Below are 14,957 nucleotides of genomic sequence, written 5' to 3'. Positions count from 1 at the left end.
CACCCCTGCTTGATTTGTATCATTGCTGTATTGGGAAGGCAAAATACCACAGTGGTTCAAGAGCATGGCCTATGGGTCCAACCTCTGATAAGTCAAACCACAACTCTGCTGTTATTTAACAAGTTTCTTAACCTCTCTGGGACTCAGTTTCCTCATCTATAATGTGGGTATGAAATAGGACCTATCTCATAAGGTTGTACTGATAAAGTTAGCTAATTCATGTAAAGCACAGTGCCTGGCACAAAGAACTCAATTATTGTTAGTTATTGTTATTCATTTCTACAGTACATTAAAAAAAACTCATTAAATAACTGACCCATAGGTGTTATTCAGGGACTTGCTACTTTAATGTTAATTCCAGATATCCTCTTTTGGGTTTTTCAGACACCCCAGATGTCAACATATATTATACCGTGGATGGCAGCAAACCTGAATTCCTAAAGAAAATTGGTTATGGTGAAAACACTACGTTTAAGTATACGAAGCCTATTACTCTGCCTGATGGAAAAATACAAGTTAAAGCTATCGCAGTGTCTAAGTAAGTTAAGAGCATAATGATTAAGATAATTTGTATTTATTATGTTTTAATTTTATTAATTTCAATGAGAATCAGTTCTGGATTAGAAGTACACTAAAGAAAAATTATCTTAATTTCAGCGCATATCTGTAACTTTTGTGTTTTGTTTGTCCTCTGTTGAGTTATACTGTAAAGTACACAAATCATAAGGGTACAGCTCAGTGAAGTGCTATGTATATTAATACTGCTTTTAGTTTGAAATCCACATTGGGATTTTGGGAAGGAAGAGCCTTTTCAGGGTTTGGGACCTCCGAAGAGATTCGCCTGGCTCTGAGGAGAATTCTGTTTTTAGTTAATGGTTCTTTTATTTCCCAGGACATGGCCACTGTGGTTCTCTCTCTGATTTTGTATTGACTTTATTGGCCTTCAAAGCTACTGTCATTTCAGTTTGTTAAACATTAGCTACTTCATTCTTTTCTTTGTCCTTTCTTTCATAGTCAATGTTTTTTTTTTCATTTTCAAATATAGAAACACCACTTAATTGGGTAAACTTCACCGTGGGTTGTAGAGAAGAAAACCCTCAAATGCTTTGCAGATTTGTGTGTCTGTGATAGAAGAATTATTTTGTGCAGCAAGACAGGTTTGGCCACACTTTTGGAAGACTTTTAAGCCCCAAACTAATACCTGGCTGGCCCAGGTAATTTAAATGAGACTCCAGGCTCCCCCTGCTGGCTGAACTACTGCGTGGCTTTTTGACAAGAGCTACAAGTTCTACACCAAAGATGATTGCTTAGGCATTAAAAAAATTTTTTAATAATAAAATAAAAGTAAAACCAAACAAAACAACCTCCTTACACATTATTATTCTTTACTAAAGATTGGAATCTGTGTCTTTTCCCACTTGCCAAACCATTTCTATTGAAACAAGTCATCTCAATTATTAAAAATTAATAAGCTAATTACTCTGGTGCCCAATGCTGCAAGGCAGGCCCCTTTATAAGCTGCAGATGGTCATAAAGTGAAGTAGTAGTTAATGACTATGTAGTTCAAAGGAGTTAATAAAGCTTCCAAAAGAGTCTGAAAAATAAGGGCATTGTTAATGCCTCTCACCATCTTGCTCTGTGCCCACAGAGTGTCTGCTCTGAAAAACTGTTAGTATTTCAAATGCGCTCAGCTTAGGGAAAGTATCTATGCAAAAAATTTTTGAGTTTTCAAGGCAGAAAATTAGTGCTTGTATCCACTTGCGATAAAATAGTTCTTGAAAGGAAACGAATAAGAGCTTTGCCATACATGTGCTTTCAAGTCCCCGTATGTATGTCTGTGACTTTCACATCAGAGAATGGTCTGGTAAGGAACACAGGTGGGCAGGAGGGGCCAGGGACTCGGGAACATCTCAGCAAAGGGAGAGGGTTTCAGGTTTGATGGTCTGTGTATTGATGGTCTAATCCAGGGTCTGCAAACTTTCTGACATCTGCCTTGATTCTTTAAAATCCTCCTTTGTGGTCAAGAGCTTCCTATCTCTGATATCATCATTTTGTAGTGTGTTGGCAATGAACTTGCATGGTTCTCCTTTTTCTGTCAATGACCTTATATGGTGGCCAAGAAAAATCAAGCCTGGCTGAGGTAAAAGCTGCTTCAACTGAAGGTAGGTAGCTGGGGGAGTCAGAGGCCCCTGAGAACAATCATTTTTCTTCAGCAGAACCAAGAGGGACTTCCCCGTTTGGCAGCAATGATTAATAAAGTAAACGTATCCGCAGGCTACCAGGGCATCTCACAGGCATCCATCTACCGCCTCTGGACCTAAAACCTTGTGTTTGCGTGGATGACAGATCCAAATGCCATCTCCAGAGGCAGCGACAAAGGCAAGAAGACGCTGCTTGGAGTGTGGGAAAGAGGATGGAGTTTGTTGACCTGCAGATCTGGATTTTAATCCCAGTTCTATTGCCTCCTCTTTGTGTGACCTTGGCTAAGTTATGTGGCCTTTGGCATCTCAGTTTTTTCCTTTGTCACATGAGGTTAACAGGACGCCCTTGGAAGCCATTGTGAAGGGCAGAGGTGATACACTTGGGATCAGGCAGGTGGCAGCTGTAGTTATTGTCTTTCAAATTCTTAACGAAGGGCTAACAGATTGCTGTCATGTGACCCACCTCAAAAGGTCAGCCTCATATTTGAAAAGTTCATGCCTGGGTGAATAAGCAGTTTCCACTCAACCCCTTCATGTTCCTAAACCAGAGGTTCTCAGTTGGGCATAATTTTGCTCCAAAGGGGGCATTTAGCAACGTGGGGAAACATTTTGGTCGTCACGCTGGAAACGGGAGTGTGTTAGTGGCAGCTGGTGGGTGGAGGCCAAAGATGCCGCTGAGCATTTTACAGTGCACAGGACAGCCCCACAGCAGCGATTACCCAGCCGCAAATATCAGTAATTTCCAATAGGTTGAGAAAATCTGGCCTGGACAAGTTGCAGAATTCTTCCAGATCCAGTTTTTTTTCACTCCCTTGCAATCATTCAAGTAATTATGGTGTTTTATGGAGAGGATAATGATCTTTACAGGGATAGAGCTATGAGTAATTTTTTTTGTCTAGTGTACCTTATATTGGTATTCCTAAAGATACATATTTATGGCATCTGATTCCAATCCTAGCAAAAATTTATGTGTGTTCAAATGAGATTTGGGCTCTGAGTAGAATTCCTAGCTCCAACCCCAAACCTAAGCCTTTTTTGGATTACCATCAGAAAATCCTTCCACCTAGCAGGCAGTCTGAGCTGGTTTCTGGGTGACAAGGTCTATGGGTGGGAGCCCTGGCTGGGTCCCCAAGGAAAGGGATAGCTATGGTGGGGAGACAACCTAGACCTTAAAAGGGGTAGAGCAAGTGGGTGGGAACCAGGCTTCTGCTCAGAGTAATGGGGCTGGTATGTGCACATTCAGGAAGCCTGGCCATTCGCCAGGATTTGAGTAGTCCCTGGATGGAGATGTTTGTGAGGTCCAGGAAGTGTCTAACTAGGAGGACGACTGTATCTTGGATGACAGACCATGGGCCAAAGATGAGCATTCAGATGAGATGGATGTTGAGGTGAATGAGTTAAGCAAGCAGTTCATCTAAAAGACTGTCTCTATCTGCATCCACATATCTGTATCTGTAAATTTGGTTTTGTTATTAAATACAAAACAAAACACATGCTTCCCCAAAGTTTAGCCGCCCATAAGTCACTCCAACCAGTGAACATGCAAGTACCCACTGATCATGTTATTTCTTAAATATTGTCACTCACTGATAGGTAGTGGCCGTTTAGATCAATTGTGTATTTCTGAGAATTTTCTTCTCCTTCTAAAAATGTGGCTTACAACCTCTGCATTGCTTAGTGTTAAACATTTCTCAACTATTTTGGAACTGATGTATATTCATTTCTGAATGTTTACTTAAAGAATTTTAAGCATTTTGGGACACATATTTACTTGAAGCTTCAAGAATTTTAAGAAATATAAAAAACCAACATGTAAGAAATCTGAGAAATTGCAAAAGAAATGATAATGAAACAGATAAAATAAATCAAAGGCCAATATGAAAATCAATGAGCAAAGCAGACAAAGAAACACCAAAGAAAGAAGACAACTGGCGATGTAAACAGTATTAAGTTTCTGGGCCGATCAAACAGAATCACCTGTGTTCCAGCTGTGAGCTTTCAGTGCAAATTAGCGGGAGCGAGAGTTAAACATATCAAACAAATACACCAAAGTGTGTTCACCATGATGCGGCAGGGGCTGCTGGCTCTTCCCAATGTCTGTGTTTCCCTTCTTCAAGAATCATAGAGCCCATGATTTTTAGCCGGACACGTGTTTCCTAGAAGAAAGATATTTCCCAGTCCTCCTTGAAGCTAGCTGGAGCCGTGTCACCAGGTGTGGCCAGTGGATGCACGTGGAAGTGATATGGCAACTTCTGGATTGTACCCTAAAGGAAGAGGTGGGCGGTGGTTCCTGCTGGCTGGAATGTGGCTGTGGTGGGCAGCCACGTGGGGTCAGAGGACACGTGCAATGTCCTAGATATGGTGGAGCAACACAGTGGAAACTTGACCCCAGACCCTGACTCCATGGTTCCTCTGCGCAGTTCTGGGTGGATCACAGCCCATTGCTGCCCTCTTATTTAAGCCACTGTTGTTTCGGTTCTGTGTTACAACAGCCAAGCCTGCATCCTAATACACTAGGGACACATCTCAAGCAAATACCTACAGAGAATATATTCAAGAGTACAGGTGATCAAAAAAGGCTGACAACATCAAGTGTTGGCGAGTGTGTGGAGAAACCGGAACCCTCAGATGATGCCGGTGGGAATGTAAGATGGAACAACCAAAAAGTTAAACCCACTGACCATATGACCCAGCAATTCTGCTCCTGTGTATCTATCCACACATGGGGCTGGACCGGGCCTTGTTCTTATTATGATTGCAAGAGGCCCTTAGCAATAATCATCAGGAAGACTTGAAAGAGATGAGGTTTATTACTTACAAGTCCTGGAAATTACGTGGCCCACAGCGAGGTCACAGGTAGAGAGAGAGAGAGACAGAGGGAGAGACGGGGATGGAGGGAGGGAGTGAGGAAGGGAGAAATCACAGGCCAGAGGTTCTGCTTTTATTGGGGTTGAGGGAGGGGGCTAGGGTTCCATGGGCTCACTCTTTATTGGTGAATTTTAAATGTAAGAGTGAGAATTTAAAGCGGGAAGAGAAAAAACAAGCAACCCAATTGGTCAGTCATTGAAACCAACCAAGATCTCTAAGATAAAGGAGCCTCCGTGGGGGGAGGTGACCTGGATCCTGTGGTCAGCAGTGTGTCTACTCAAGATCGCCGCCTTTGAAGTGGATGCCTCAGCAAGCAAAGCTTAAGTCAGGCACTTGTTTGTTACAAACAAGAGAAGATCCAATCTCCAGGGCTTATACTACAAAGACTTATATGTGAATGCTCATAGCAACATTATTTATAATAATCCAAATGCTGGAAAAAATCCAAATGACCGTCCACTTGGCAATGGATAAACAAACTATGGTACATCCATAAAATGGAATACTACTCAAGAATAAAGATGAATGAACTACTGATACATGCAACTACATGGGTGAACCTCAAAAAAAAAAAAAAAAAAAGGATGAATGAAAGCAGCCAGATATGTAAGACTATATTTGTATGATTACATTTACTTTGAATTTCTAGAAAAGGCAAAACTATGGAGACGGGAAACAGATCAGTGGTTGCCTGGAGTAGGAGGTGGAAGCCAGGAATGACTACAAACAGGCACGAGAGAATTTTTCGGTGATGGAGCATTCTAAAACTGGACTGCGGTGGGAGTTGCACAATTGTGTAAATTTATGAAATATCATCAAATTATATACTTAGAACAGGTGAATTTTATATGATGTACATTATACCTCAATAAAACTGTTTTAAAAAATAAAAAGTATAGATGAGCTTCTGGTTCTGAGATGAAATCACTGCCAGAGTTCAGTTCTGGGCCCCTCTACATTGCTTTCTCAGTGGACTCCTATTGCGTCCGAGAGGAACAAGATTCATTGTGAAATGTTATGAATAAATTGAGAACTTGCTGGTATTTGAGGAATAACAGTTAAAATCTCCCAGGGCAGCATACATAGTGCTACCCACAACTGGGGTAAGGAAAATCCCCATGACTCATGTGGAATGAATGATATATAGATAACCCCATTCTTTGTTTTAGAATAGTTTGAGACTTAACGTATGACATCTTTATGGTGAGTGCGGTAGATGGCCCCCCAGAATGGCCCCCCATGAACCACACCTCCCAGGGCAGCCCTTCCGCTTGGACCTGGGCTGGCCCTGTGACTTACTTTTGACCAAGATAACGCACCAGACATGACGCTAAGGCCAGACCACAAGAAGTGTTGCAGTGTCTGCTCTGGTCTCTCGGAACATAAATGCTGGGGGAAGCCAACCACCGTGTAGGGAGTCTGACCTCCCTGACACTTCCGTACTGTGAGGAAGCCCAAGTTCACCACCTGCAGAGGGAGATGGACAGAGAGGGAAGGAGAGAGCTGAATGGCCAGCCCAGACCAGACTTGGAACATGAGGGGAGAGACCATTTTGGACCTCCGGCTGAGTTGGTCTTTGAATCGACTCCGGCTGACACCTGACTGCAGCCACACGAGAGATGGCAACTGGGAGCACAGATGGCGAACCCACAGCTTTGTGTTTTAAGACATTATGTTTTGGGGCGGTTTGTTACATAGCAAGAGATAACCCAAATAAGAATAAGGTAGGGAAAGATTATAGAAGCTGTATTTTGGTTTCTCCAAATTTAAAATACAATAAATTTAGTCTCTAGACTAAGGGACTTTATAGAGTCATCTTAATTGCTAGGCACCTTGTCTTTGAATCTTTGTGTAACACACAGACCTTTTCTGTTCTGAATAATGTTCAGAGACTGCAGACAGAGTGCCATGGTAACAAAGGTGTTTCAGGTGGACTATGTACCGCCAGATACGGTCCCTTCAGAAGATGATGTGGAAAATGTTCTCAAAGACCCTCCAGAGCAGGTACGTAATGACGCTCTAAGGCATTCGGATCCTCACCGCATTCTCAGCTCCCATTCTCAGTGGTCGCATCTTCCCCTTCCTTTACCACCAGTCATTCTACCCATTTTCAGGTCCTTATAGTTGGGGTCAGTATCAACCATTGCAAAGTATCTTTGCTGATTTCCCACCCTTTGGCCAGTCCCTCCTCCACCCTGCTCATTGAAGATTCCTAGCAAACATCCTTGTCTCCTGTGTCCTTACCTGTCGAAGAAAGCAGGACCCTTTAGCTTGGCATCCTAAGAAGCAGTTTCTGTCCTCAGTCATTCTTTGCCTTGTGACTCCCCTGTTTATATTCCAGCCAAACTAACCTGGGCGTTGGTGCTCCGTCTCTGCTCCCCTAGCACCAGGTCTTCTCCTTTTATAAAATGCTTTGATGCTGTGAATACTTTACTCCCTGTCTGTCTCCCTCATGCACTGTAGGCTCCCAGGTGTCAGAGAGCGTGTCTGCCATACTCAGCATCTTGCACAGGGGCAGGTAGGAGAGGGCAGAGGGTGTCTATTTGTTGACTAGATGCATCAGACTAGTAGAAGCCCTCAGTGGGCATGGCCTTCAATTACGTTGAAACCTTCATTGCCAAATAGCTGCAAAGCCTCATCTCTTTGGAGAATGAACTAGACCCGTCTTGAAAGGACGTTTGGGTTCTGGGCGTCAGTGAGCTAGATCCCAGGGTCAGAGGACGCGCCAGCCCACGGCAAGGCAACCAACCAAAACGTCTCAGTCATGGAGGTCTCGCTGGGGGTGACGGGAAGCTTTCTGGGAGTCCCTTCAGTCTAATGATTGACCAGAGGCCAGAGGGGAGGCTGTGGGAGCAGAGCAATGGGTGCAGGTGTCGTGTGGGGCCCACGTGTGGTCAGGGGTCTGCACTGGGCAGGGGCTGAACCCACGTGTAGCAGCAGGCGCTCAGGCTTCAGCCAAGCATGAGGGACTGAGCCCAAGGAGAAGGAAGTCCAGAGAGAAGCGTGTTTATGTTTCAGGGCCATGTGTGGGCAGATAGTGGGCAGAACTACTGTCTTGGCCTGACCCCAACCTGTCTTTGCCCCCTGGGTCTGGTGGTCCCTCTGTTATTACTCTGACTCCCATGATGGTGACATCCTGCCTGTATATGCTGCCACCTGCTTCTGGTCTTGGCCACTCAACCTGGTGGGGCTTCCCAAGCAGACAAGCTGCCCGCCAAGCAGCCCAGGTTCAAAGCTGTGTGTTTCCAGGGAAAGGTGAGACAGAGGTCACTTTGTGAAAACGACTGTAAACCCTTTCCAGTGAGAAGTGCAGGCTATGTCACTGTCTCTACCATGGAACTTTTAATTTTCATATCTAAATGGGCAGAATCAAGGGATTGATATGCAATCTCTTCCCTCCTAGGAACTGAAAAATGGATTTGTTGAATCAAAAGGGAGGAAGAAATATAAGAATGTTGAAAATAAACTGGGTTGGAATGTTAACCTTGGAAAGTTTCCAGGTATGACGTGACAGGACGAAGATAAGATTTAATATTCTAAACCACCAAACAGGTTCAGTGCTTGTGTTCTTGTCTGCAGAAGGGTTGGATAAGAAACACCAGAACAATAAAGTAAGCTATAATTTGACTTGTAATGCTGCCCTAGCCAACAGCTTAAGACCATGAGGAATAGTCCAGCTGTCCAGCAGAGTCAGATTTATCGATTCATTGCAACATGGGAGACCACACACCAAAGGAACCATGGGATCTCATCAACCAAAGCACAGACAACAGTTACAGGGGGAAGGGTGGAGTTTGGATGAAATTTAAATGAAAGAAAAGTTTTGACAGGCTCAAGCAAAGCAGGGCTCGGTGTGAAATGGTCACCGTGAGATATGGACCCGAGAAGGGGACCGGGGTTCTGTTACCTTGGAAACAACAAAGATAAATGTGGAATGTTGTGTTCAGAAACCTTTCTCTGAAGCTCTGCACCAGGGTTGGAAATTGAAGCTGCTTCTCTATGTCAAAGTGACTGGGTCCTCCAGGCAAGAGTTGGATGTTTCATTCTTACTGATAAGATTTCAAACAGCAAAGTTTCTGATAATCTGATTTTAGAGAACAAGGTTTCTTGGCAAGTAAGAAACTGTAGTCACTCAAAGTGGGGGCTGTTACGACATGTTACAGCTGCAGTGTGTCCTTGGGACACATGATGTTTCCTGCTAACCTTGCAACTGGATTTATCCATTTTCCCGGCCTGGTGTGGAATGTTGTGGAATGTTGCAGGGCAGATTTTAATTTTCTCTGTCTGGGCTAATTCTTTTCTTTATTGCTATTAATTTAACTGAGTGGGAGCTTCTTTGTATAATTCTACTTTAGAGAAAGAATGTGACAACAGTGGTCCCTTATTAAAAGGTTCCTAACTATGAAGACACAGTTGCATGAATGCATATATAATTATAGATATTCACAGAATGACGTTTTTGATATAATCGTAGACGTGGGGGAAAGAACTGACCCTAAAACTTTGAAAGATCTTCGGTTCTCAGAAAGCCCACGGGAAACCCCAGCTTTCCGTGAAGAATCAGGCTCTCGACCAGCCACCCAGCAGCCCCAGGTAACTTCTAAAGACAATCTTTAGGGTACTAAATGCCTACTGTGGTTTTTTTTGTTTTTTTTTTAGTTTTTTTTTTAATGAATTAATTAATTTATTTTTGGCTGCGTTGGGTCTTTGTTGCTGCGTGCGGGGTTTCTCTAGTTGCAGCGAGCAGGGGCTACTCTTCGTTGCGGTGCGCGGGCTTCTTACTGCCGTGGCTTCTCTTGTTGAGGAGCATGGGCTCTAGGCGTGTGGGCGTCAGTAGTTGTGGCACATGGGCTCAGTAGTTGTGGCTCCCGGGCTCTAAAGCACAGGCTCAGTAGTTGCGCATGGGCTTAGTTGCTCCGCGGCATGTGGGATCTTCCCGGACCAGGGCTCAAATTTGTGTCCCCTGCATTGGCAGGTGGATTCCCAACCACTGCGCCACCAGGGAAGTCCCACAATCAAATTAAATTTTGATGCACTGTGGGGACCAGTACGTGTGGGCCAGGTGAAACTCAGTCAGTGGCAGACCAAATTTGGCCAACGGACCGCCACTTTGCAACTTCTGGTCTTGGCCATGTTAGATCTGACACAAAAGGCAACTGAAAACCCCAGGGTGCTTCCCATTGTCTGCAGCGTCAAGTCTGGCATCCTGAGCTCGGCCCACAGGCATTGTGGTTGGTAGGGAGCCTACTGGGGTCAGATAGGCCTGAGGATGTGACCCCACGCAAGTGACTCAGACTTTCTGAGACTCAGCCTCATCAAAAATGGGGATTATAGGGGACTTCCCTGGCGGTCCAGTGGTTAAGACTCCGCGCTTCCAATGCAGGGGGCATGGGTTCCACCCCTGGTCGGGGAACTAAGATCCTATATGCCACGTGGCAAAACAAGAATAATAATAATAATAATAAAATAAAGTGGGGATTATATGCACCTCCTAACATGAGAAGGACTTGGTATTTCTCTGGCATTTGTGCCAAAATGCATGACTCACTCCAATCATGAGAAACATCAGACAAAACCAAATTGTGGGAGGTTCTACAGATGAAGATCACGAAAGATAAAGACAGACTGAGGAGAGATTCCAGATTAAGGGAGACAGAAAAGGCATGACCACTAAGAGCAAAGTGTGATACTGGACTGGACCGTAGTCCAGGAGGAAATTATAGCTGGGAAGGCCATTGCCGGCACGACTAACGGAATGTGAACAAAGATATGTGGATTAGATGCTAGTATTGTATCACCGCTGACTTTTCTGGTTTTGATGTTTGCACTGTTGTGTAGGAGGACGCCCCGTTCTTGGGAAATGCTGTAGTGTTTGTGGGGGGGAGGAGGGGGGTCATGACTGCAGGTTATTCTCGTGCTTCCGAGAGAGAATGGAGCACCTGGGGCAAGATGTCAACACGAACAAAGGAGTTAGTTGTACTATCCCTGCACCTTTTCTCTATGTTGGAAATTATATCAGAAGAAAATGTTACAAAAATAAAATAAAATGGGGATAATGTTGTCTATTGACCTTAGGAGGTCACTGTGAAATGTGCACGTTTTCCTACTCTCAGACCCTCCATAAGTGTTAGCTTCTCTCCCTCAGCCATCCTTTCTGTTCCCTTCCCCTGCCACTCCGACCCCTGGACCATATCTGACAACCAGGATGGGCCATGACTGCCCTGCCTGTGTCTTCACACGTGGGTTTCCTCTACTTGGAATTCCCTTTGTCCTTCTGTCTACTTAACAAACTGTTCTTTACTTTCCCAGGCCCAGCTCAGACATTACAGCCCCGGGGAGCCCTTCTCCCCGAGCAGGTGAATGGGATCGTAACCTCCCCAGGTTCTCATGGGACTCAACACAGATGTGTTATGACACTGAGCCCATGTGTTTCAGTACTTTGTATGTACACCAGTTCAGCTCCTTGAGGACAGGGACTATGTAATGTTTATCTTTGTCCCCCAACCCTGCATCAAATACAGTGCCTGGTACAAAGACGATGCTCAAATTAAAATATATCTAAGTGAGTTAAATGTTTCTGGATAACAGCAGATGACTGTTCTCGCAGGTGAGTCCTTTTCCTAGGGATTTAATCTTTGACAAATATGGATGATCACTTGGGTTTCTAAATTCTAAATTCTGAAATCTGGTCTGTCTGATGGTAATTCAGATCGCCTTTCTTGTAAACTCTTGTTTTTAATGAAATATACGTGTCTGATGATGAACATCACTTTAATTTTTTTAATTAAAATTATTACTTAATAATTCATAATTACTTAAGACTTTCCCCATCATGGTTTTTAAAAGATGGCTGCTGGATATGGTAGGACAAAGCACTGAAATGAACTCTTAATGTAATTTTACTGTACTGTAGCATGATTTTATACATATTCTTAATTTTAGTTCCCTGGTTTTGCACATATAACTGGCCAGAAGAGTTTGACAAGCACAGAGATCATGAGGATTCAAAGGGAGACAGACTTTCTCAAGTAAGTACTGCATTCTCTTTACTGTTTCTTAAGTCCTGCTAAGGCACAGTGTGGTCAAAAAGAATTTGACGATGGGACATAACAGTGGTATTTGCCCCAACTGTTTTTTATTAAATTTTTACAATATTTAAAGGTTCAAATGACATACAATAAACTGCACTTAAAGAGTACAATTGACATATACATATAATCTTGAAACTGTCACCACAATCAAGAAAATGAACAAATCCATCACCTCCAAAACTGTCCGACATTGCACCCTTTTGAAATCCTCCCAAGTGTCCCTCCCTATCTCCAGGCAACTGTTGGTATGCTTCTTGTCACTGCAGCTTAGTTTGCATTTGATTCCGTATATAAATGGAATGATTCGGTATTTACTCCTTTGCCAGGCTTCTTTCACTCCACCTAATTACTTTGAGGTTCACCCATGTTGTTGCATGCATCAGATGTTTATTTCTTTTTAATGCTGAGTAGTATTCCATTGTACGGATACATCACAGTTTATCCTATTTCCTATTGATGTACATCTAGGTTGTTTTCAGTTTGGGGCCGTTACAGATAAAGCTGCTATGAATATGTGTATACAAGTTGTCCTGTGCATATATACTTTCAGTTCCCTGAGGTAAATAGCTAGGCGTGGAATGGCTGGGTCATATGGTAGGCATATATTTAACTTTTTAAGAAAACTGTCAAACTGTTTTCCTAAGAGGTTGTACCATTCTACATTCCCACCAGTAGTGTATGATGTAGGAGAGTTCCAGTCTCCCTACATTTTCACTAACACTTTTATTTTTATTTTTGGCCATTCTAATGAGGTGGTAGTTGTGGTTTTAATTTGCATCTCCCTGGGGGTTGGGAGGGTGGGTGAAATAGGTGAAGGTGGCCAAAAGGCACACACTTTCAATTGTAAAATAAATAAGTCCTGGGGATGGAACGTACAGCATGGTGATGATAGTTCATGATACTGTGTTGCATATTTGAAAGCTGCTAAGCGGGTAGATCTAAGAAGTTCTCAACACAAGAAAAAACATTCTGTAACTATGTATGGTGACGGATGTTAACTAGATGTTGTGGTGATCATTTTGCAGTATATACAATTACTGAATCATTATGTTGTACCCCTGAAACTAATACAATGTTGTATTATTTAAGTCTTCTCTATCTTTACTGATTTTGTCTATTGTTTTATCAATTATTGAGAAAATTATGCTGAAATCTGTGACTATAATTATGAATTTGTCTACTTGTCCTTGTATTTCTGTCAGCTCTTGCTTTATGTACTTTGAAGCTCTATTATTAAATATGTAAACCTCTTGGAATCTTATGTCCTGTTGCTGAATTTACCCCTTTATCATTACAGAATACCTTTTTTTAAAAAAATTAATTTTTATTGGAGTAGAGTTGATTTACAATGTTGTGTTAGTTTCTGCTGTACAGCAAAGTGAATCAGTTATACATATACATATATCCACTCTTTTTTGGATTCTATTCCCATACAGGTCATTACAGAGTATTGAGTAGAGTTCCCTGTGCTATACAGTAGGTTCTTATTAGGTATATATTTTAAATAATAGTAGTCGGTATATGTCAATCCCAATCTCCCAATTTATCCCTCCTCCCCCCTGAAATAACCTTTTTTAACCCTGATAATATTTTTTGCTCAGAAATCAAATTTGTCTGATATTAAAATAGCCATTACTGCTTTCTTTTGATTAGTATTTGTGTGACGTATCTTTTTTCATCCTTTTATTTTTAACCTATTTGTGTTTCTCTATTTAAAGCTGGATTCTTTTAAGCAGCATATATAATCAGGTCTTGCTTTTAAAAAAGCTAACAATCTCTGCACTTTAGTTGGGCTGTTGAGAGTATTTATATTTATTCTGATTATTGGTATGTTTGAATTTGTCAGCTGTCATGCTATTTGTTTTCTGTTTGTCTTATCTATTCTTTGTTGCCTCCCCCCTTTTTTTTGGCTTACTTTTGGATTAATTGGGTATGTTTTATGATTTTATTTTATTTTGTATCCTTTGTTGGCTTATTAGCTATAAGTTTTCTTCTTAGTGGTTGCTTTAGGGTTTATAGCACACATTTTTAACTTATTACAATCTGTCTTCAAGTAGTATCATGCCACTTCATTTATAGCCTAAGAACCTTATGACAGTATACTTCCAATAACCGGATAACTACAGCCTTTGTGCTCTTGTGGTCATTTATTTTACTTCTACAAATATTATGAACCGCACAATACATTACTACTTTTATTTGAAATAATCAATTATTTTTTACAGTCCTTTATACTTCTATTGTGGTAAAATATACATAAATAAAATTTACCACTTTAACAATTTTTAAGTGTACAATTCAGTGCGTTAAGTACATTCACAGTGTTGGGCCACCATCACCACCGTCTATTTCCAGAACTTTTTCATCATCCCAAACAGTACTCAGCTCCCATTAATCAATAACTCCCCGTCCCCCTATCCCTCCAGCACCTGGTAATCTCTGTTATATTTTCTGTTTCTATGAACTTGCCTGTTCTAGTAACCTCATGTAAGTGGAATCAGACAATATTTAACCTTTTGTGTCTTATTTCACTAGCATAATATTTTCAAGGTTCATCCATGTTGTAGCATGTATCAGAATTTCATTCCATATTAAAGGTAAAAAACATTCCATTGTATATATATATATACTGCATTTTATTTATCCATTCATCTGTTGATAGACATTTGAATTGTTTCCGCCTTTTGACTATTATGAATAATGCTGCTATAAACATTGGTGTACAGGCATCTCTTTGAGTCCCTACTTTCAATTCTTTTGGGTATTTACCTAGGACTGAAATTTTTGGATTATGTGG

General features: G+C 41.9%; 1 protein-coding gene across 6 annotated transcripts in view; it reads left to right on the top strand.

The window, feature by feature from the left end:
• The window catches only part of DZANK1 (double zinc ribbon and ankyrin repeat domains 1), a 68,724-nt gene that overhangs the window by 4,916 nt on the left and 48,851 nt on the right, over positions 1-14,957 (top strand). For 5 of the 6 annotated variants that reach the window (XM_057530129.1, XM_007191905.2, XM_007191907.2 and 2 more), the window contains exons 3-7: positions 385-538; positions 6,959-7,073; positions 8,473-8,569; positions 9,544-9,662; positions 12,012-12,097. In XM_057530129.1, coding sequence (XP_057386112.1) covers positions 385-538; positions 6,959-7,073; positions 8,473-8,569; positions 9,544-9,662; positions 12,012-12,097 — 571 coding nt within the window. The remainder of the gene's footprint in view (positions 1-384; positions 539-6,958; positions 7,074-8,472; positions 8,570-9,543; positions 9,663-12,011; positions 12,098-14,957) is intronic. The other variant, XM_057530130.1, reaches the window with a different exon arrangement.

This window comes from Balaenoptera acutorostrata, chromosome 15, assembly GCF_949987535.1.
Source record: "Balaenoptera acutorostrata chromosome 15, mBalAcu1.1, whole genome shotgun sequence".
Taxonomy (NCBI): Eukaryota; Metazoa; Chordata; class Mammalia; order Artiodactyla; family Balaenopteridae; genus Balaenoptera; species Balaenoptera acutorostrata.
The sequence above is the reverse complement of the archived record's forward strand: the minus strand, read 5'-3'. Positions and strand labels throughout refer to the sequence as shown.